Raw genomic sequence first — 25192 nt, forward strand, 5'->3', positions numbered from 1 at the left:
ATTACACGAGCTCGAACATCTTCCGGTCCGCACGGCTTGGCTAGGCCGGCGAAGCATAGCCTCCCTAGGAAACACCCTGGGCTGGCAAATTTGGAACCCGAACAAATTGAACTTATACCTGGAAAGTTGACGACATCCCAGTGTTCACTAGAACCGGTGACGTCACGATCAATGACGTATGGCATCACTGTTGAGTTTCCCAGCCTGCATTCGCGACTAGCGCTATAGTAGTCAAAGGTTCTGCAGATGAAACCAGGTTCATTCAGGCACAAACTCGCACAACTGATTCTGTTGGTAATGTTGCTGTAAGTACGTCCAATGTCGCTCTCCAGTGCTAACTTGGCGTCATACGCTGGGATGAAGAACTCAAGATTATTACCTAGTCAAGAAAAAAGTAGGGAAAGAAAAGTTGAAATCACTGACAATTTGTTGTTGAACTCTTATTTGCATGATGTCTCAGAAATTGGTGTCTCCTCCCCCCGGTCAAATATACAAAGATTCACTTAGTGGACGGTGGCAAATAAAGAATGAAAACAGGTTTTGTATGTAATGACCAGTACTTCGAAAGAAACACATGTGATCCTAAATTCGAAGCAGCGTAGAATGTGAGGAAAACTCATACCTCGGCAAACAACAGAATGACATTTTTTTTTAATTCGAGATCTTGAAATTGACACTAAAGTAGGGAAAACGTAAAGCTTTGGCCCTTCATGCAACAAGTTAGCCATGTGATACATGGAATAATTTAATTGCTTCTGGGCAACGGACGGGAAACCTTTACAATTACAGCCGGACTGTCATATTTGATGGAAAATCCCTGTCCGTATCTGCTGAGAAATCCCAGTCAGTATGTGCTTAGATAGCCGGTGAGACAATTCATCGCTATCAGAGTAACAGCACTCTCGCTGAAGGCCAACATACCGCAGTACAGCTCGTCATCTCTGGCTTGACAGTCATTGACGGCGTCACACCGCGACGACAGATCGATGCAGGTTTTTGATCGACACTGATATTGCGTGGCGAGGCAGTCCCTTGGATCTACAGTGAAGTGCAAGCACAAGAGAACGTTATCGAAAGTTAGTGATTAATTTCAGCATGCATGTACATGTGTTTAGTGCGCTAACAATATTTGCTGATTCATTTTGGTTTGAACATGATTCTCCTTAAAGGAAACACGATGTGAAATGCAATGTCTTTCCTTCAATGCAACCTTACCAAAGGTGACTCTGCATTGTCCAATACCGTTATCATGATATTGTGTTCTATCGTTGGTTTTTCAAACTTTTATAAATAAAAAAAAAATTACTCCAAATGAGCTTCCACGAGTAAACATTTCTCATCGTCCCTTCGACAGTTTTGAACCGATTCTTATGCGAATAATGCATCGTATTGCACCAATAAGCAAAGTTGCCTGTTCAACATTTTGTCCTGCTCATCCTCAGTTGCTTTATTTTGCCTAAAACTTGTTGCCTGAAACTTTCTCTTTCACATCCAACGACACTGAAAGCTTTACTTACTCGATATGAAATCGTAGCTTGCTTCAAAACCTCCCGCGGTGACACTGATGTCAGATTTAAACACGACATGTAAATATCTGTCAGATGATTGGATGGCAGATGGGATGTCTCTACCACAGAACACACCAATGAGAGGCCAGCTGTCATCAACGCCGTCGTATATGGATAAAGTGTCGTAGTCATTGGCGCATGCGCCGTCTTCTTCCAAGAAGAAAGACTGGAACGTCAGACGAATCACTTCGTCGTCGCCGGCAACGAAGTTCCACAGATACAATCTGTCATTTGGATAGTCGTCCGGATAGTTTGGCGATTGAATTACTCCCGGTGCAGCCGTTAGCGTTTCATTTAGGAAATACGCTGCAAATTAACCAGAGATGCTGTAATTAGGGTAAATGAAGACAAACAGTTGTTTGATGCTATGTCGATATGATAACGACTCGGATGAGCATGTGATTTTAAAGGGACATTTTCGCTGTCTTTTGACCTTTTTTCACCAATATTGTTGCAAACGAGCAGTTGCTTATGTTGTTCTACTTATCGAAAGATGTCTAAAAAATGGTCGACCATAGACAACTTCCATCCCATCTTGCCTACACTGTGTGGAAAAACCGTGGGTCAGGGGTTTTAGGTAGACCACCTAAAACCCCTGACCCAAGGTTGTACACTGAACTGCAAGGACCATGTAATGGCAATTTTACATCGTAGAAGGTAGAAGTGAGATGTTTAAGGTAGAAGGCGCCTCGGGGACAGATGGTCGGACTCTCAAATTTCTATAATACTTTTCTGATCTACCATTTGTGTGAGCTCATTTTGAAGCTCTTGGAGAAAGAAAAACTTTAACTGGCTTAGTTTTTCGGAAATCCAAAATTTGATCCGCCCATAGAGTTAATACGGGAATGGCGGCCATTTTGAATTTCAAATATCGCAAAATGTTTGGTAATTTGTTTCACTAGTTCCAAACTTTGCCGATTATTAACCTTATTGTTGATTTAGTGAGAGAATAGTTGATTTAAGTCAGGGAAGTTTGAGCAAAAGTTTAAGTCTTTCACTTTTAAGGTGAAGACTACCTTAAACCGATTGCTGAATATTAATTTTGCATCCTATCCGATCAATGGAATTGCAGAGAGACGGCGGCTCTTTGAACTCTTCAGCTATTAAACTGCAGCAGCGCCCTTACCTATCGTGTATGTTGCAATAAAACCAGTCAATAGACCATTCGGTTTGTTCGACGATTCCTGGTACTCGACGGTGAAACCTCTGCTCGTCGATCTAAACCTCGATGGCAGTGTCTGCAGGCAGTATTGACCAATCAGCGGCGCGTTAGGTGCCACACCATCCCTGATACTGATGGTTTCAAAGCTTCCTGAGCAGCTGGTTGTGTTGTCGCTGGGGAACACGAACTGAAACTCGAGATCGAACACGCCGTCGGCCTCGGTAGTCACTATTCGATGCACGCACGTGTATTCGGCAGGTTCCTCGGCGTCAGGTAGCCATCTTGGACTCGCGATCTGTCCCCTGTCTGCTGTTGTGCTTGAATTACAATCTATAACAATAACATGAGAAGTTCTTTAAGCGCGAGCGTAATCTATGGAGCAGAACACATGGTCCTGGAACGTGTTTGATCAAAGCTCATTTTTGTTCCGTTCATAACATACAGTTTCTTGTTCTTCTTCGGCCAAAAAATCGCGTCGAAAACGGCGGTTTTCAAATTGTCAATACAATCTGTATGTGTATGGTGTCTAATGTTACTGTTGACAGGTGAATTTAAGTCCGGAGTAGAATTCCATTGTGAATATTAAACGTCACATACTGTACACAATGCCTTGTACAAGCAAAGGTAAGATTCAGTACTTCAACCAGATATGAACCGAATATGCACTCCTGTATCGGACAATATGTTTGAAAGAAAATTACTCTTTGACCCAAGAATGAGAAAGTTAGCCAGAAAAATATGAGTGCATATTTTTTATCATTATAAACTCTATGGATAACATCATCCCACAACCCTACAAATCATATTTCAAAGTTCAGTTTGCGAAAAAAAAAATGTCCAAAAAGAGGGAAAAATCTATGTATCTGTAAATTTTGTCATCAGCTACACATCGAAGTGAAATCAACATTACAAACTGGATGCAAATTGCTGTTCTTGCGTAGATAATTTTTTTACACAAATAATTTCATATTAAATTGACCGGGGTGGGGGAGGGGAGCATTCTTAGGTATTTACCGAAGATAGAGCAACTGGACATGCCAAGTTGGCATAATCATTCTCTTATTCATAGTTTGGACCTACAGCAGTACGGTTCATGAAAGCTACAGACACGAGAATACAGTTGTTTTATGTAACAAAACTTATGAAAAATATTAACCAAAGTTATTGCTTTTGTTACTTCAAATAAAATTTGAAACTGCAGATAATACGATTTAATCAGTGAGTATGTATGGAGAAATGGAAAGGAAAAACAATATTTATTTTGGCTGACGGAAACATGAAAAAACGCATTTCTTTTTCTGGACAAACAGTTGGTATATTAAAGACGAAAATAACTAAAGATAATTAATGGACTCTACCTGGAAAATCTTTCATTTCCCAGTGTTCAGACCCCGTCACTTCGAACGTGATATTCGACGGCAGTGTTGTTGTGTCGCTAATTCTACAGACAGAGGTGTCCGGTTTGTAATCGAATACAAAACAACGGAACTGGCTGCTGGTAACGCAGAGCTCGGCGCAACGGAGTCTTGACACGCCGTTATACGTCACCAGCGAACCTTGACCGTCTGCGATTTCAGCGTCGTACGTCGGCAAATATAATTCGAGGTAATTGTCTGTTGAGGAAATTGTATAAAGTGGCACGTTAGCACAATATTAGACATTCAAAGCACCGATCGGTTGCCAGCAAAAGTGAAACTACTCAATAATGGCACGTCAGCTGTTTCTCTGCAGTGGAATTGGAGATTTTTGTGTAATTTTTAGTTACTTTAAATGTCATGCGCAGTTTCCATACGTCGTGAGACAATATCCTGTTATCATTTCAGCCATGCAAGATCTCGTAAGGTCTCATGTAGCAAGGAAAATGTCAACTGTGACGAATCGGAAACTTTTATGGACTACGACTATTACAGTCAAACTGTGTTGACGGCATCACTGTTTCTCGGCATTAAGACTTAAATTTGCCGACTTTTGACTCAAAATTCACAGCTCAATCTTTTTTTATACCAGTCTGACGTCATCACAATGTCATCCGTTACTTCTCAGCGTACATCTACTCACCACAGTACAATTCATCGTCACCGTACGGACAAGAGAAGCCGCCTGTACAGCGTCTATCTTGTTTGATACACTCACCACCACGACATTGATACTCATCGGACGCACACCTTAAAGGTTCTGTTGTAATCAAGTTAAGAGACGACTGTTAGATACTGGGAAAAGGCGACCAAAAAGAAGGGAATCCGCAGCACAAAAATTGCAAGAAAAATACTGCAGCTACGCCGCATGTTGAAAGAAAAGCCGCATGTTGAGAGAAACAAGATGTGAAAATTTGAGTGGCCGAGGGTGTATCTTGCAAAATTCGAAAAATTGTCAAATTTCGACAATCGACAAAGTTGTATGGCAGCATCCCTATCACGCTCTCAAGAGATATCGGTCCACCCTTCACTGTTATATTGTATGCAACTCTTCCGCCAAACGTTCACATGAAATAAATACATAAAATTGGAATTAATGAAGCGATAATATACTCATTCCCAGCCCATAATGGACCAATTTTGCACGCCATAATGTACGAGGCGAAGCAGAGTAAAATATTGAGTGTTGAGTTTTCTTGAATCCACAATGGGCCGGTAGGGGGTACATTAATGCTATTATTTTATAGTTTTGGCGATGCCAGTGAATTTGCAAATATAGAAAATATCTGGGGCTCCGGGGATGCATTATCAGTAATAATCTTGAGGGATGACGTCACCAATTCACTGGTATTGACAAAGCTATATTTACTGATACATAATGGCGATTTTGAAACGAAAACGTCTTCGTATGGTTACCAATGACTTCTTTTGACGAGAAAAGTGACGAAAATTTGATACTTTGAAAGTTGAAAAAAAAACAGACCCAAAAGACACAGGAAGATTTAACGGGGAAGTTGATGCTGGATTTGTCACAACAAACGTCGATATTTCGTTTTTATTTTAAACGTTTGTAAATTCATTTTAGTTTGTCAAAATAAAAACATGTCGCGTCATTTCTTACTTGCTGGAGGTGTCTCGCCTCTAAATATCGGGTCAATGAACGATTCTGAGTAGGATTCGACACGTGTGTAAACACCGGGAAAGCCGGGACGTGCACAGCCGCTACCCCAACTAACAACGCCAGTCAAGTACCACTTGTCTTCGATGAGATACACCAGTGGCCCTCCACTGTCGCCCTACAGAGAATAATGACGTAATAGTATGGCAAGGCTTCGATATTGTCATAGACAGTAGATGTGGTCTTACCCTCTCTACTGTCTGTGGTATACTGGAGTCACATTGCACTGGACTGTATTACATGTACAATACAATATAATCTGTAGGGTACGTTACTGCTGACTACATATTGCTCTGGTGTCACCGTATGGAGAGGTGTACCTTCAAACTACTGTAATGAAATACTTGTTAGGAAATGCATATAACCTGAGACACGCTTGTTTCTAGATTGCAAAGGACTAAGCTCACAGTTTTACAAGTGCGCCCAGGTACCAATAGAACATCGACAACAACAGTGGCAATGACATCGACGACGAAACAACAACAACAACAACAACAACAATAACAACAAAACATTTCAAGAACGTCATTGCATCATAATGTCAAAATAATAGAGATTATAATTATTAACAGTTTTGTCCGTAGCACAGTTGCGATATCAACTTTGTGATAAGTTAACAGTTTCTTAGACAATGACAGGATAGTCTGAACCACAGCAGAAATGTTGACCGATCAAATTCTGTCACGTTTATTCTTTCAGTAAAGGAAAATATGCAAATTAGGCTAGCTTCCTTAATTCAATCCTATGGTAAGCTTCTGTGTACAATCTCTTGGTGGGAGTGTGTGGTTGTGCATAATAATGTAATCGAGTTCATGGACGTCGTACCTGGCAAGAGTCCTTGCCGGCTTCTCCAGCACATATCATGTTGTCGGTGATTTCGTCCTCGCCATAGGATGCTCGGCAATTTTCGTTGGATACAACGGGTACGGCCACTTCTCTCAAGATATCGCTGCTTGAGCCTTGCCAGGAACAGAACATAAAGTTTCGAGTTGATACACGGTACCCGACAGTGAGTGATTCATACACAATTGGACTTGGAGCTTTAAAATTTATTGTCATCGCGTGATTAATTGACCGTTATCATGCTTAAATCTTGTAGCATGTGGAAAGACATTTTACGACTGTGTCGCATTTTTGGGGCTGAACCACTACTTCCCTTGTATGGTAAAAGTATTACAATAAATTGATATAGGTACTTTTGAAATAACGATGTAGCACTGTAAGTTGGGAATTGGACAGAAATAAGGAGTTCAAATTCTACTAGCTGCAACTTTTGAATATTTTCCAGTACTTTGTTCTGTAAATGTATCTATAATATAAGCTTCGTTTCAATTTACAACGAAATAACCCAGGTGTTCAAAATGTCAATACGCAGACTGTATTGGTTTATCGTTATTTGGACAGCTGAATTTCATCATTTGTCAATAGTATTGCATAATGTAAACAATGCACCGTGCTCACAAAGCTGATGTATTTCAACACGTTTTGACGAGAAACATAATTAGAACAAAAATAATTTAATAAATAAGAATCCTGCACAAAACATGACCTCGCCCCCTCAGTGTAAGTGGTTTCCTCTTCTAAAGATTCCAGAGTTCGTTCATTCCTCGAGAACCCCAAGAACTATTTGTGTTGTTTTTTAATGAAAAAATGAGTTCGATGGGCCGCCTTCAGCATACAATACCAGCGAGTATTAGATCAATACGTACCACCTTCTTGCGTGCGACCCCAGCCTGTCACCCAGACTAATTCGTTCTCGTTTATGGTCACGTTCAGACTCGGTTCAAAGACGCACGCTGGACGAACGAAGTCGGTGATATTTGCCGGCTCCGCCAGCTTGAACAAGGCTATGTCGCCGTCGAATGTACCGCTGTCGTAGGTTGCTTGGACGTACACCTCGGATGCTTGGATAATTTGAACAGACGACTCGTTGAAAGCTCGGCTCAATCCTCCCAGGGCGAATGAATACGGACTAGCGTCGTTCCAAAATGACCTGCATTTCCAAAAGAGTTGTCAAATGTTACTTATGGCAGAGTTGTCAAGTGGCGATCGTGAAACAAATTTACATGAGATTTCAGAATTCGACTGAATATATTAATTGCGAGACTTGTAAATTTGAAGGAACAATAGATGTAACTGTTGAAATATACTTTCATTTTTATTATCTTTTGCTCCAGAAAATTGGTACATTTTGTTACCGTTCTCCCTAGACAATGGTCATATGCAAATGATCAGACTTGGGAACTTGAACGCACTGGACTGTGAACGATATGGGCAATTTTATTGTGAACAAATAATTCCTAGTCCGGACTTAAATTCAGTTGCCGAAAATACCACTTGGGAGCACGTTGACAATGTTGAAAAGTTTGCATTTCGAAATGGTTTAGTGAGTAGAACAAGAAACTGTATTTTACAGGCAACAAAATAATTGAAAACACATCGGAACTTACCGCAATGGTTGGAGCTCTATCAACAAAATGATATCGCATCGGAATAATTTCGACGAAAGAACAAACTCAAGAGGACGCATTCACCAAGACAAACTTATCTCTAGAAATGTGGACCAGTACCAGTGAATGGTCACGGCCACTGGATATCGCGGTATTAGAATTTTCACCGCAAAGTATTCTTAAAAGAGCAAGTGGCCGTAAAATTTGATGATTTCCACTAATTGTTTTTGTATGTCAATAAAGAGTTCTTTGGCTACTCCAAAAGATGTTTAAATTTATTTGGCGTGCGAACACAGGTTTTAAGAAGAGAATTCACTGTTAAGGTAGTATGCACCTCGAAAGTGAAAGACTTAAACTTTTGCTCAAACTTTCCTCAAGGAATCTTTCAATCATTCTCTTTCAAAATCAAGAATAAAAACAGGGGGTCACCATGCAAATTTTGGTACTAGAGAAACAAATTACCCAAGATTTACCGATATTTAAAATTCAAAATGGCCGCCATCCCTGTGTTAACTCTATGGAGAAAAATAAATACACTTTTCGAATTTAGAAAAACTAAGCCGATGAAAAGTTTTCTTTCACCAAGAGCTTTAAAATGAACCCCCATATGTGGTATATCAGAAGAGAATTGTAAAAGTTTGAGAGTCCGAATGCCTGTCCCCGAGGTGCATTCTACCTTAATTCTAACTCACTTGTTAACAATAAAAGAATGTAATCTACACATGTACAGGCTGAGTTGAAGTGTACCTCAACATGCTTTGAGGTGTAGCAAAAGAAACTGTTGTTTAATTAAAAAATGAAAATAGTGAAAAACAAGCAAAAGTTACATTTATTACCAATAAAGTGAAAAAAGTGTATAATGTTATGCCTTACACGCAATGAGCAGCAGTAACGATCCACTCAGGGTGTACGAGAGTTCCGCCACAAATTTGGCCGCCATTGCTCAGAAATGCCGCATGCCAAGGCCATTCGCCTAGATCAGCCGGTGCGCCCCCTACAATCATTATTCGGTTTCCGCCATTGGCCACTGTTCCACAGTCTGAAAAGAAATTAGAAAAGATTTAGATAAATATGATTTTACCATGTTAAAGGTTGAGCCAGTATGAAAGCAAGGGGTGATTGCTTTATTAGAAAGCGCAACGTATCGGTGTAATTAAGACTAACTAAAGATAAACCAGGGTTCAATTGTGGCAAAATTAAAACCCAGAGACAAAAATTGTCTAATGCAAGCCTATACAAATGTTTCATTATACTTCTTATGGTAAGGACAATGAAGAGTACCGCCAATGATATGGTGTTGCTCACATTTGATTGGAATTGGTACATACTAATATTGGTACCAAAGATCAACGATGAATGCTGATTCTATCTGTTCAGTGCAGCAAAATTCTGCGTTGATGTTATGACTATGATTTCTACACAGCACAACCAGAAAAACAAGAATGACAAAAGCAAATAAGCTCTGCAACATTGGAAGTGGAGGTAAACTTTAGAAACATGCATACCAACTTCTACATCAATGGGACAAGTAGATCCTACATACATTAGCAAATGCCAAAAATACCGTCAATGACACTGTAGCTCCGATCCTGGACTATTTAGTGTTTGTTCTCTGGTCAGATATTTGAACATGTGTGAAAGGGATAAAGTGCATGAAGTGAAAATACTTAAATGTAATGTACTGGAGACAGTGAAATGTGTTTAATGTATTTATTCAGAATATAAAATGGAAAAAATACAGAATTAGAAATATCGTATACTGTGATACAACCATTAACTAGACAAGTCATTGACAATGACAGTCCCCACTTGTAATAGGAGTATTAGTCTTGATGGGGCAGGGAAATGTGGTCATTAAGAAGTATCACTGGAGTGTATATGTTGAGATCTATGGGCAAATAGGTCTATGTCGTTGTTCCCAATTTGAAACACATGAGGCATGTCTAAGTTATGGTTCTAAATCGGGAAAAAAGATCAGACCTCTAGCAGTATTGGCCAGCCAAGAAATACATATGCGCATAATAAATGAGGTACAAGATGTGACATCTTAAGGTCTAATATCCTATCAAAATTGGAGGGTATAGAACTTGTGGTTACTGAGATATGCATATATATGTATAATCAAGGTCAAAGGTCATTGAGGTTACATGACATTTTGAAAAAAAAATTATATTGCTAATTAATCCCTATATGCCAAAAAATCAGACCTCTAGCTCTATTCACTTGCCCAGAATTAGATGTGTGCAAAATTAATGAGGTAAAGCATGTGTTGTCATAAGGTCTCCCATCCTACTAAATACAAAGGACATAGCACTTGTAGTTACTTATTTATTGACATAAACATATATTTTAGGTAAAAGGTCATCAAGGTCACATGACATTTGGTCAAAAAATTTCTTCTATAGTTATCCCTATATACCAAAATCAGACATCCAGCTCTATGGCTCCCTCAGAATGAGATATGTGCGTAATTAATGAGCTACAATATGTGGCATCATAAGGTGTCCAATCATACCAGATATGAAGGGTGTAGCACTTGTGGTTACTGAGTTATGGACAAATATGTATATTTGAGGTCAAAGGTCACTGAGGTCACATTACATTTGTCAAAAAAAATTCTCTCCTATAGTTATCCCAATATATCAACATAGGGCCAAAGTCCCCGAAGCTAATATAGACATGGATACAAAATTAAGTATTTCCTGACTGTATGAAATTATCTCACTTTATAGGTCATTCTAGGGACTTGTAAACCAAATATTAAAGCTGTCTGACCAGCGGTTTTGAAAGAACAAGCAACTCAACAGTTGACAGAGCTCTGCTGAGTTATGTAGAGAATAACCTTTTGTGACACATGTATTGATGAAGAAGGTGGATATCTTTGATTAACATTGTGAGTTCTGTTGAATAAGTTGAGACTGTACATACTCAGAGAAAGCACACTGAAGAGACAAATGTTTGAAACTTAAGAAGTTCAAGGTCATCAAAAGCATTATAAGGAATCATTTAACTTTCATTGCACTGTTTACACAGATTGCATAATTGCTATAAATAGCACATGAGGAATCTTACAGCCCAGCTTTACCATAAAAACCCTATCACTTTGACCACTCTTTTAATTGACCACTCTATTTTTTTCCTCAAAAAGTAATTTTATTTTATCCTTACCAAGTCAACCATAAATGGAAATTAGAACTTTCTCTATCTCTATCTCTATCTCTATTGACTATTTTGAGCAATTTCTTTTAGATAACATACAGGGCACAATAAATGACGGTTCAGAATATGTCAAAGTTGGAATTCAGGAAAGTTGCCTTTACATGTTTTAATCCTCCAAGATGGTAAGCATTTCACTATGAACTGTCAAAAAAAGTTGAACTTTCTGATAATTCTACACTAAAATTATTTTGGCTTTGATGATTTCCTAATTAATTCAATTATTTAAAATCATATTAATTATTTTTTTCTGGGTGAATTGATAGGGTTTATACAGTACAAGAATTACATACAATGTAAGTCAAATTTTGACCAAAAATGACAAAAAAATTCCTTAAAAATACAGATTTGCATATTTCATCACAATTTGAACAAGTCTAAGTTGGGTTACCCCTAGGGACCTGTATACCAAATAACAAAGCTGTCTGACCAGCGGTTATGAAGAAGAAGATTTTTTACCAAAAACACCTTTTTTGGCATTAATTTGCCTATTTTCAACAATATCAAAAAATTAAAAAAAATAGTTTCTCAAAATCGTATTTTTCATCTACACAACAAATATCAAATCAGTAAGTACTGCGGTTCTCAAGATATTTGAGTGGACGGACGCCTCACAAACGGACATACATACATACATACATACATACATACATACATACATACATACATACAGACTGACGACGGACGCCGGACGGATACCCATCCCAATAGCTTCTATAGACTATAGTCTATAGTAGCTAAAAATCAGACCTCTGGCTCTATTGGCTTGCTCAAAATTAGATATGCACATAATTAATGAGGTACAATATGTGGCATCATAAGGTGTCCCATCATACTATACATGAAGGGTGTAGCACTTGTGGTTACTGAGTTATGGACAAATATGTATATTTGAGGTCAAAGGTCACCGAAGTCATGTCACATTTTGTCAAAAAAATTGTATTGCTAGGTTATCCCTATATACCAAATATAGTTATCAAAACAAACCACCAATTGTATGAAACATGGGCCTAAATACAGACAGACTGACATTCACAGACTGGCACAGAGTGATGACATTGACCCCAAGTGTGCCTTGGCCCATGGAGAGTGATAAAGATATAACAAAAAGCTGAATGTAATGATAAAATAGTTAAGTATAGGCCTACAGACACTGAGGGTGAAATGTTACAGCAATTTGATTAGTTTCTTTTCATTTTCTACTTCTGTGATAATTTTTAAGACAATCAAACTGCAAGGCAGTTTTATATTTAATTGACATAATTTAATTTAATATTTAATTTATTTATATAATTTAATTGACATACATGTTATCTTTTACAAGCACACAGCAAACTGTTCTTGATTTTTCATTTACAATATTTGACATAGACTGAAATACATAACATGCAACCAATATTTACATTTTGCCCATGCACCAGATACATGGAGAGATTTCAACATGCAATCATTAACTCAGAAACCCTATAGGGAAAGTAAACATTGTTTTCTTCCAGAACAGCTGGTATATCCACATCTGGAGCAACTTACAAACTTAACCAATTACACAAGGATGATGACACAAGAGATAAAGTTAAACTGTGGTGAACTTGACTATTCCTTTCAAATCCTTACCTAACTTGATTGACATCTTAAACTAAAATACACTGCATGTTTAATGGCACACAAAAATACATCAGGGGTGTACCATTTGATAAAAGGGGGTTGTCTGGAAGATTGATGAGGAACATCTTTTTTATCCGATACACTGTACATTCTTTTTTCCCACTATCCCACCTTTTCTTTTTGACAAACCTTCTGTGGCTGATTTTTTTATTGACATTTGTTTGGATTTTTTTCAAAATCTGCCAGGACCCCCCCCCCCTCCATCACTCTTTAACATTGAAAAAAACTTTGAATATATTTGTTGGAAACCAAACCTGCTAAAATCACCTCAGCTATGTTTTCTCATTATTTTTACCGCATTTCAACACCAAATACAGTTTACCATTTCAAATGCTTACTGAATCACAACATTATCTTAAACTAGGGCCAATGTCCCTGAAGCTACTATAGACATGGATACAAAATTAAGTATTTCCTGACTGTATGAAATCATCTCACTAAGGTCATCCTAGGGACCTGTTAACCAAATATTAAAGCTGTCTGACCAGCGGTTTTGAAAAAAACAAGCGCACCCAATAGTCGACAGAGCTCTGCTGTGTGTTATGTAGAGAGCAACTTTTTGTGACATATGTATTGATGAAGATGGTTGAGATCTTTGATAGCTCATTTCAGGATGGCCTGACCTAAAATGGCAACATTAGCTGCAAATATACAAAATTGATGATTTCATCATAATTATGTATAAAAATGTTACAAATATCAAAGCTATCACATGAGTAACTTTTGAGAAACAAATATTTTGACCAAAAATGGCAAAAATTGACCCAAAAATACAAAAATTGAAGATTTCATCAAATTTCACTATATCACACTAGGAGAACCCCCAGGAACCTGTATACCAAATATCAAAGGCATCAGACAAGTAGTTTTTGAGAAACACATTTTTGAACCACATTTTGACCAAAATGTCAAAAATTGCACCAAAAATACAAAATTGCAGATTTCATCATATATTCTATATATCATATTTAGTTTATCTGTAGGAACCTGTATACCAAATATCAAACTGTCAGACGAGCGGTTTGATGAAATAAATTTTTGACCAAAAATGACAAAAAAATTCCTTAAAAATACAGATTTGCATATTTCATCACAATTTGAACAAATCCAAATTGGGTTATCCCTAGGGACCTGTATACCAAATATCAAAGCTGTCAGACGAGCGGTTTTGATGAAATAAATTTTTGACCAAAAATGACAAAAAAATTCCTTAAAAATACAGATTTGCATATTCATCACAATTTGAACAAATCCAATTTGGGTTATCCCTAGGGACCTGTATACCAAATATCAAAGCTGTCTGACCAGCGGTTCATGAAGAAGAAGATTTTTTACCAAAAACGCCTTTTTTGGCACTAATTTGTATATATTATTTCAGGTCAGCCCAAAGTACTTACATGCTAATTTTTCATGTAATCTGCTCAGTGGTTATTGAGATTTTCAATTTTGACTGTTTTACATTTTTTCACTTAATTTGCATATTTTGGCAATGACAACTTCATTTGAACAAAATCTCATCTACAGCCCATCATCCATGTACACACCAAATATCAAGATGAAATGTACAGCGGTTTTGGAGTTTTTGATGTTGACGGACAGACATACAGACATACAGACATACAGACATACAGACATACATACATACAGACATTTCCCTAGCCTATAAGAATAGCTTCCATTGCCATATATACATATGGCTATGGGAGCTAATAAAAACCAGACAAACAAGAATGACAAAAGTAAATAAGGTCTGAAACTTTAGGTACTGGAGGTCAACTTTAGCAACATGCATAGCAAAGGAATGTTTCAACTCAGTCCCTCTTAGTTTGAGCAGGTTTGCCAATATGTAACAGTTCATGAACAATGACAGGAAATGACTGATAAGCTGCTTCAGTTACTGCCAGCACTCCTACACATAATAGGTACACTGCATACAAATAAGTCAAAGGTCATAAACCTTTTTACTCAGGTGTGCGGGTTGTTTCAGTTACTGCCACCACTCCTGCACATTTGCAGGATTTCCCCTTTTTCTTACCTCATTTGCATATTTTTGACACTGACATGTTCATTTGAACAACGTCACATCTCAACCCTGGGTCTACCTGTACAGCAAATACTGTGATGGTAGGTGCGGTGGTTGGGAGCTTTTGCGTGTGACGGACATATATCCGCAACATACATACTACATACATACATACATGCATGCATGCATGCATTCATGCATACATGCATGTACATACATACATACATACATACATACATACATACATACATACATACATACATACATACATACATACATACATACATACATACATACATACATACATACACACACACACACACATACATACACACATACATACATACATACATACATACATACATACATACATACATACATACATACATACATACATACATACATACATACATACATACATACATACATACATACATACATACATACATACATACATACATACATACATACATACGCCACCGACTAACCATATAAGCTCTTTTTGGTATTTATATACATACCAAATGTGAGCTAAAAACTATTGAACAGAACCAAGTTTAACAAGACAAGATGTGCACAAGAAGAAGTTACGTCAAAGAGAATTAATAATCACATGTGACTTATATTATGATGGATCTGTATGATTAGGCTGGGTGGACGGTCATGGCAACGACGTATCAATTTTACATCGAATCACAACATCGTGATCATTTTCAAACAATCATGGTATTTATTTAATAATCCTCGGATTCTGGCGTTTGCTGTGCAAGATTTTCGCATCGTCTTGCATGTCTTGACGCGATATAAACCAGAATGCGTTACGTAACTCCTGGAGGGTCCTTCCACCGTGTGATCTGATTGCCAAAACCAACAACACGATAAAGAAGGCCGGTTGCTGATATGATGGTCCGTAAATATTATCTATACAACAGATGAAGTGTTCGTAACCATGGGGAAGATCGCCGATCAACAACAGCTTCAACTATTTCAGCAAATGTTTGGTGTATAGGCGTGGTGCGCAGTTTCCACTCCAAGACATCAACGTTGACTCCTTTGCGTAACATGACATGGGTAGTGACACACCCATCGGTTGGATGGACAAGATAACTGTGATGAGTTTTTCATGCCATATGAGATTGTGGATCCCCGGGTGTGAATCACTCTGGCCAAGGTTGGAGATTCAAACCTAATCTTATGCGTGCTGATCTGATAATCAAACCAGATATGAACTGTAAATGCTCACGTGTTTCATTATATATTGCAGTTATGTGTAAATTGAACCTTTGCCACATGTTTGCAACTTCTTGAAAGTATTATGATCAACATAATGAACAATATTCACCACAGATTAACTCTATCGGTCATTAAGTATTCAAATATGTAATTAAGTGAAATAAAAATAATTAATTTCTTTGACTGCTGTCATTGTATCACCACTTTACATAGCAAGTGTAATTGCCTTTGGTCAAATCCTTCAACCTTCAAACTATATATTCCAAACTTTGAAAGCTCATTAGATATGCAAACTATAAATTAGCTGACATGAAAACTTAAGTGCGAAATGACTTCCAATATTGGTATAACCTATATTCATCAATGTAAATAGCATGTTATGCCAACTTTGATCTAATAAAAGTATATATCCCTAATTAGGAAAGTTCATTAAATACACAAATTAGGAAGCAAAAATGCTTAATGCCTTTCAATGTTAGCCTACATAATACCCTAGTATCTTTAATGAACATAGCAATTTTCGTCAACTTTGGTCTAGTCAATACAGATAAATATCCCTGATTATGAAAGTTCATTAAATATGCAAATAGGGAATTGGCTAAAGTTCAAATGCTTAATGACTTTCAATAATGTTCTATCATAGTATCTTTAATGTACATAGCAAGTTTCGTCAACTTTGGTCTAGTCAATACAGATAAATATCCCTGATTATGAAAGTTCGTTAAATATGCAAATAAGGAATTAGCTTAAGTTCAAATGCTTAATGACTTTCAATAACGTTCTATCATAGTATCTTTAATGTATATAGCAAGTTTCGTCAACTTTCGTCTAGTCAATACAGATAATATCCCTGATTATGAAAGTTCATTAAATATGCAAATAAGGAATTTGCTAAAGTTCAAATGCTCAATGACTCTCAATAATGTTCTATCATAGTATCTTTATGTACATAGCCAGTTTCATCAACTTTGGTCTCGTCAATTCAGATATAAATACCCCTAATTAGGAAGTTCATAAAATATGCTAATTAGGAATTGGCTGATGTAAAAATGCTTAGTGACATTTAATAATGTTCTATCATAGTATCTTTAATGTACATAGCAAGTTTTATCAATTTTGGTCATGTAACTTCAAATATATATCCTTAATTTCAAAAGGTCATTAAATATGCAAATTAGGATTTGGATGAAGTAAAAATGCTTAATGACTTTCAATAATGTTAAATCATAGTATCTTCAATATGCGTACCAAGTTTCGTCAATTTGGATCGAGTAAATTAAGATATATACTCCTAATTAGGAATTTCATTAAACATGCAAATTAGTAATTATCTTTCACGTCACCCCTTAATATCTTTCAAAGCTGATATATCTTGGTGTGATCAACATTTGTAGCGAATCTCATCAAATTGTGTGCAGTCGTTGTCAATATATATCAGTTTTTCTAAAATCATTAATTGCAAATTAGATAAAAGTAAGCAAGCCACACCCACAAAAAACTAATCAGTTCTTACCATTTGCAAACTAAATCTATGTACCAGATTTGATTCTGATCTGATCAGCCGTTTTTGAGATATTGAGTACACAGACAGACAGACAGACACACACACACACAGACAGACACACAGACACACAGTCACACAGACAGACAGACATCGCTGCGACATATGCTAACGTGTGTCAACACTTGAGCAAAAAAGCTGCAAAAACATGGCAGGCTCTTTCAGTGCGCGTGAAAACACGGTGGTCACGTCAAAAGACTCTGAAGGATTTAGGGGAAAAATTGCATCGTCTTCAGTACATGGAAGGCCACATACTGTCACAATGACAAAAATTTCAATACAGAATCGGACATGGAAGGATTATTAAAACATTGGGAAGGATTATTAAAACGTTCATTGTGTGTTTCCATGTTCAACTGAACCCGTTCAATATTTGGACATTCGTTATTTCAATATTCTACAATACTGTACAGGTTTTGGTCTACCACTTATGGGGGCTCATTTTAAAGCCATTAGAGTAAATTACGTTTTCACTGGTTTATTCTAAATCGAAATCTGATCTTTTCTCACTAGAACGAATATTGGAATGGTGGCCATTTAGAATTTGAGGTATTAGCAAATTTCAGGTAGATTTTTCCTCATACTCCTCATTTTTCCTCATGTTGCATGGTGACCCTCGATTTTTATTCTTTATTTTGAAGGAGAGTAGTTGAAAGTTTCCTCGAAGAAAATCTGAGCAAATTTAAAGTTTAAGTCTTTCAATTTCGAGGCGCATACTACACGTACCTTAAACATAGACCATGGAAAATGGCTATGCTTAGATCTAAATTTCTAATTTCCATGACCGTTTCAGAATAAATTTCATACGATGTGCTTGCACGATTTCGTTAAATTCTGAAAATGTGTTTTGAATACCAGAAGATCAAAACTTCAAATGTCATTTTCAAGACAAGGAGCTGACCATGAACAAAGTAAGATTGGTACAGGTCGGGCTGTAGGTCAGAGGTCAATTAGCGCAGTTGGTAACATATCTAAAATGTTGATAGCAAGAAGGCATTTGATTTGGGCAAATCGCAATGGAGTGAATCACCTCAGTGCATGTGTATTGTTTAATCGTACTTCCTGGTTGTTTTGAGAACCTAATCTTGATTCTTAATTTATCGAGTAATTTGCGAAAGTGCATACTTGAATGTCTGGCTGGAAAGTAATGTAACACTAATGTGACACTTTGAAAAGGTTCGGGACATAATCAAATAAAATGTGCAATGAACCTACCTGGATATGACAGAGAATTCACCAATACGGGTAGTAATAGAACCAGCCATGCGCCATGCCACCTTCTTGAATTTGCCATTGTGTGCGCTCTGTCAATGATTCCTGCAATGCAAGTAAAAAAATGTCTTTTTCGTTTCTTTAATATTTTAAGTGAAGCCAATATCAATGGACGTTGAATTGCTTGTACTCATTCAAGTATTTGACATGTTCTCTATTTTAAACCAGTATCCGTGCTTCATCATGGCTTTTTGTCAGTTTTCGTAATTCGCAAGACTAACCTCTGTTAGTCTTTCACGAAATGCCCACTGTTCAGGAAATCACGAAGTTTGCTTTCACCATCTGTGTTGTCGTGTCTGAGATACTTAATGATCAGAATATGTCAATAATCTATCGAGCAAACACGGGGGACTTACTCCGAAATTAGTTCCGAATGGTCTCTAGGAAAGCCTAGCTCTCTTACCGTCTCACTGTTGCGTCCATTCGAGGGTTAAAAACCAACAAAAATAGATAGGGCAGTCGAGTCTGTGGACTGAAGTGCAGTCAGGCGACAGTCGGCGCTGTATTTGCACAACCTTCGAAGTTCTTTAGACTTATACTTCTATCAAATTGTCGAACTTAAAGATTCAATGAGGGTGTTCATTTGCATGTATCTTACCGCTGAAACAGCTGCAACACCGTAGACCAATTATCTCCGTCACCTTACCGATGCCCAATCACAGAAAGTCGCTGCTGCGTCAAACTCGGACACCAGAACTGCATAATCGCCACGTGACTCCAATGATGAGATTGTTTGTTTTTTACTTCACCGTCCTGTTTCTATGCTTCCGTTAATGCAAACATAGGGAGCTCTTAAAGATAGGAGGTAGAAGCGACTACCTAAGTCGTGATGTTCAAATAACAGAAAAAGGGGGTGTTGGTGTTGAATCAGTGAATAATGCTGCAGAATAGCAATGATGGGATCACTTCGCAGGGAAAAAAAATTATGTACAGCGCTGCAATGTTTACATTGCTTTCAAATGAATAGTAATGCAGATTTTGACATCGAGGTAATATTTATTTAAGCATCGTTAGCAGTATTCCGTTTGAGAATAATAGCTACTAAGTTGTTTGTTCGCACGAGAATGCAACATTGCACTTGTACATATCCGCTAGAAGAGCAAACTGACAGACTATTAACAAGTTGCTCAGTTCTTTTTCAAAACCGTGAGCCAAAATTGTATGGATTTTGTCTCTTAATTCACACATCGAACAGGAAAATTATCCATAAATACTTGAATTTGTCTATCACCGCCCGAACCGGATAGCGCCCTCAAACCATTTAATCTGTCTCATGGGATACACGTTTTCTGAGTCATATGAAAATTTGCCTCGACTTCAGATCTAAATTTGACTACAACACTGCATTTTCATGTTGATTTCTGCTTTCAAAGAAAACGGAAGTTTTCATTTGACAATATTTCACAGTTTACACCACACTGGACATTGCCTTTTGATATATTGGTAGTTTAATTTTGAATCTGTATATAGTAAGCCTTATTCAAACCACTGAATTGAATTCAACAAACTTAGATTCATTTGAAAGTGTATTCATGTGGATTGAATCTGAAATTCTTGCAAGTATATTTATTGCTACCAAGTTACGGTGAATCCCTTTCTTTCGAATTTTACTATAACCAAATATTCCAGTGCTGGATTTTTCATTACATTTTCTGATGAAATCTCTATTGATGAAATGGATTTAGAGTATATTGGAACCCCTATAAAAATGAAGTATAATGCATTTATAATTCTTCTGCCCAAAACTCAATTTCCTCACAAATAATCTGTAATGACAATGACTCATAAGGTTTGACAAGCGAATAATTTCCGTTGCGTCGCATGGAGTGCGGTTTAACCATAAGAATCCACGTGACCCTTGGACCCTTTTGTTGTAAAGCTCTGAAAGCTTCTGACATTTCGGAATTTTTCGGTTGCCTCCATTTTAACTTGAAGGTTCTATGCGCCTGGAAACTGAATTACTTAAAATTTTTGCTTACGCTTTCCCCAAGGAAACTTTCAACAACTCTCTTGCTAAATCAAGAAAAAAAATCAGGGGTCATAGTGCTAAGTTTGGTACCTGGAAAACTAATTATTTAACAATGACCGTCATTTGAAATTCAAAATGGCCGCCATCCCCGTGTTAAGTGTATGGAGACAACTGAGCTTTTGGATTTTCACAAACCATTTTCCCCAAGTTTCTGCACAATTATAATAATAATATATTAAAAGTTATGCTGCCTAGTATCCCAGGAAAACTGACGGCTTCAGATGACTGAGTTGAATAAGAGGTCCTTTGCATGACGATGACGCACATAGTTTACACATCAACCCTCCAAACATTTGGAGATCTAGTGAATGAGATATTTGAATTCAATTCATTTGATAAAACAATAGTAGGGAGAAAAAGCAAATTAGCTCATTTATTATTCTTGTCTATTTCAGCCGATACGAATTCTAAGAAGTCTTAAACTTTTGCTCACACTTCAAAGGCTAAAGGACATTTTTATTCTTCTCTTTCATGGCAAAATGATTAAATAATAAGAGTCACATTGCAGGAGACGATGCCAAATTTAATATATTTGGAGTTAAAAATTGCCACCATTTTGTGCGAACTCTGAGAGGAGAATTGGGCTGTGATTTTAACGAAGATAGATCATTAAGGTAGTGCGGGCTTCGACATTGAAAGACTTAAACTTTTGCTCAAACTTTCCATTCAGAAACTTTAAATCATTCCCCTTTCGAAATCACGATTAAAAACCAGGGATCATCGTGCAACAATTTGGTACCAAAGAAATACATTACCTTGAAATATTCAGATAAATCCAAATGGCCGCCATCCCTCTGTTGACTCGATGGGGAAGAATTAAATTTTGGATTTTCACAAAACTAATCTGGTGAACGGTTTATTTACGCCATGAGCTTTTAATTGAACCCCTCCCCCAAGTGGTAGACCGAAAATATATTGTAAAAGTGTGAGAGTCCGAATATCTGTCCCCGAGGCGCACTCTACCTAGACGTAAACTTCTCTTCAAGTTTCAATATGGGGCCGGTCAAGTTGGAGGCTAGCGAAGCAAGGTAAGATTTGGGAAGAGTCTGACATCCCTGAAGTCAGTGCTTCGATTCTAAAAGGACCCTGGATAAAAGCCTTCTAAATATTCAGTATGTAAACAACATTTTGACGAGATAACGAGGCCGGTAAACGCCATTAAAAGTACTTGGCTAGCTAATAAAACGGGAATGATGACTCAATCAAATACAGCTGGTGGTCATACAAAGTCGACTTCATCATTTATAGATGGTGACCATTACAAGTGTAATGGCACGGGACTATAATACCATCCTGATATCCATCTAGTCCATTCTGAAATTGAGTCGCTGTGATGTGCGATAGAAGATTTTGGTGGCCTTCAAAGCCCGGAAAGAGTCAAGTTCAGGGGCTTTTTCCCATACTTCCAATTAAAGAAAACTTAAAATACAATCTTAGGATCAAGAACTGAAATCACGAGTCACCGTACAAAGTCTTGGCGACACAAATTTTCCAAAAACTGTCTCAGTGATATTTGATATCAAGAATAGGTACCATCATTCCCTGTGGGAATTCCGTGGGGAAATTTACTGCTCGATTTTCAAAAAAAGCAAGACGGTAATTATCAAGCGGTGTCTGGAAGGGCAACGAATTTTAGATTTTGTGGGCTTAATAAATTGCCTCAAAGATGAATTCTGCGTGAAAATCTTTCCGATGGAAAAAAGACAAAATTCGTGATTTAAGTGTTTAATCCTTTTATTAAAACATCAGTCCATGGTAAATGGACTTCATGTATACGTACAAGAAATTCGTCAACAATAAAATTTGTTTCATTCGTCCTGGGATTCATCTCCAATTCAATCTGCGATACATGTGCAGACATCATAATCTTGTACATAGAAAATAATACATTTTAAAACTGAGAATTCGATCTCATGAAATAAAGCTAGAGTTATTCCAAGTCTCTGTCAACCTTGGAATGTTTTCAAACTCTGAATCCAGCAAAATAACACAGGTTAATCTAACTACAACAAACTCTAAAAAGGATCGTCAGTCCGACGATTCAAACGGCCGTTTAAATCCTAGAACGATACTGAGTAGTGACCCGGACATTTTAAATGTCAGACTTCCGGGTCATTTGCCAGAATTGGGGAATTGGGACAACTGCATTGCATACATCGAAGCTGAAAACTATACTACAGCGATATCCCAGAGTGCTCCCGTATACATCTTGGCAATCATAACGTCAAAATCTCGCTTTATTAAAGTGGAGATACACAGTTGAAGTGTAGGTAACAAAGACGACGAAAGGCTTTTGATCAAACTTCATTGTGCGAGGATAATTCAGGGCTGGTGCATAACAAATTGAAAAGTAGAGGTTGAAAATTATATTCTCAGGTGAAAGGTTAGAGTCTTAAACATTAAGGCTCGATATATATGTCAAATTCATCGCACTTTCAGCTCAAACAAAAAAATCAATTCTCTTTGGTATCATCAGAACATCCGATCTGTTCACGAGAAAGTTCATCATCGAGTATCGTTTTCCGAGTCTGTCAGCTATGAGTCCCACTTTCGTTTATGTTGGTACCTTCATATTAATAAAGCCACACTTCAGCTTGGTAAATGCCCAGCCATACAGCTTAACTCTACAAGGGATATCGGTGTGTGCAATCAGCAAGCTCGGTGTACACGATACAGAAGGAGCCACTCTGTGATTCTAAATTCTAACTATTGTCGTTTTTTCCTTAAATCTCTCTATAAAGTTATCGACATAAATATTTGTTAAACTTCGCTGACGTATCCAGGGTTATTTGTCCCATCATCCTCGAGACCACCGCTGTTGGAATTGACGTCATTGTCTGCATTATCCGGTTTTAATTCAATTGGTTCAACGGGTGATAATGTAGTCGTTCCATATTCACCTGTGAGGGCGCAATTAACATGTGGAAAAAACAGCATCAGCTCAGCTTTCTTTAGGACTCAACATTGGCCCCCTGGCCAAACGTCACAATATACACACACACGCTCGTACACAAATTTTGTGTGATAAAAACGTTGTACTTAAAAAAGTTTGCTATGTGTTGAAACCATTACGCCAGCGGCCATGTTTGGAAAAGGTCAATATTAAAACACAAAACCTTTGAAGGTCACATAGCAGTGACTTAAGTAATATTTTCGTAATGTTGTCCGATAAAATAGATACATCTCTTTTTTCTCTTCCTTACAATATGTTGAAAAACAAGGCTTCCGCCTTGCCAATACAAATGACATTACACAGTATACAATGTTGTTATTGACATAAGGATGCTGGTCCGGACTAAAGAAATTGTCAGCAATATCTTTGCAAATAGCACATACACCGACTGTGTCGACAATCGAACACTAAATATCCAACCTGGTTCCGGGAGAAGAACATCATAAATTAAGTTGTCGGAGATGAGAGAACCCCTCTGATAGGATATTTTCATATCAAATGATAGGCTTGACTGGGTAATTAATATTCATGTCGTACTAATTGTCATCAAATCAATATTTTCATACTTCACGATTATGAGATTAGACCTTCACTTACTTTTCAGCTGTGCATTGACTTTCATCAAGTTGGATCTCATCCAACCCAAGCCGATACCGAGAGCTGTTATGGTAACGCCCGTGACACAGCTGACGACGATTAAACTGATCATGAAAGCATCTCTCTCAGCTTTTATTTCGTCGTAGTCAGATGGAATTGGATTAGGATTTGTTGGTTCAGGCGATTCTGTTGCTTCTGGCTCTGTAATGATTGGTAAAGTTATTCTACCTGGATCGGTTGCTTCTGTTATGACTGGTAAAGTTATCCTGCCGGGGTCTGTTGCCTCTGTTATGAGCGGTAATGTTATTAGCCCTGGATCAGTAGCGTCCGTAATGATCGGTGCTAAGGTTATTAAACCAGGGTCGGTTGC

The 25192-nt window shown here is 37.5% G+C and overlaps 1 protein-coding gene across 4 annotated transcripts in view; it reads right to left on the reverse strand.

Moving 5' to 3' along the window:
- The window catches only part of LOC139151209 (cubilin-like), a 32280-nt gene extending 12285 nt beyond the window's left edge, over nucleotides 1–19995 (reverse strand). Inside the window, exons 1-12 of one of the 4 annotated variants that reach the window (XM_070723824.1) lie at nucleotides 19842–19995; nucleotides 19187–19288; nucleotides 9147–9312; nucleotides 7533–7816; nucleotides 6649–6782; nucleotides 5767–5941; nucleotides 4789–4905; nucleotides 4089–4343; nucleotides 2695–3060; nucleotides 1518–1874; nucleotides 922–1038; nucleotides 119–379 (exon numbers count right to left, since the gene is read on the reverse strand). In XM_070723824.1, coding sequence (XP_070579925.1) covers nucleotides 119–379; nucleotides 922–1038; nucleotides 1518–1874; nucleotides 2695–3060; nucleotides 4089–4343; nucleotides 4789–4905; nucleotides 5767–5941; nucleotides 6649–6782; nucleotides 7533–7816; nucleotides 9147–9312; nucleotides 19187–19265 — 2311 coding nt within the window. In that variant the 5' untranslated portion in view covers nucleotides 19266–19288; nucleotides 19842–19995. The other 3 variants (XM_070723825.1, XM_070723827.1, XM_070723828.1) reach the window with 3 other exon arrangements.
- Between the last annotated feature and the right edge of the window lie 5197 nt (nucleotides 19996–25192).

The sequence above is a fragment of the Ptychodera flava genome, chromosome 15, assembly GCF_041260155.1.
Source record: "Ptychodera flava strain L36383 chromosome 15, AS_Pfla_20210202, whole genome shotgun sequence".
NCBI lineage: Eukaryota > Metazoa > Hemichordata > Enteropneusta > Ptychoderidae > Ptychodera > Ptychodera flava.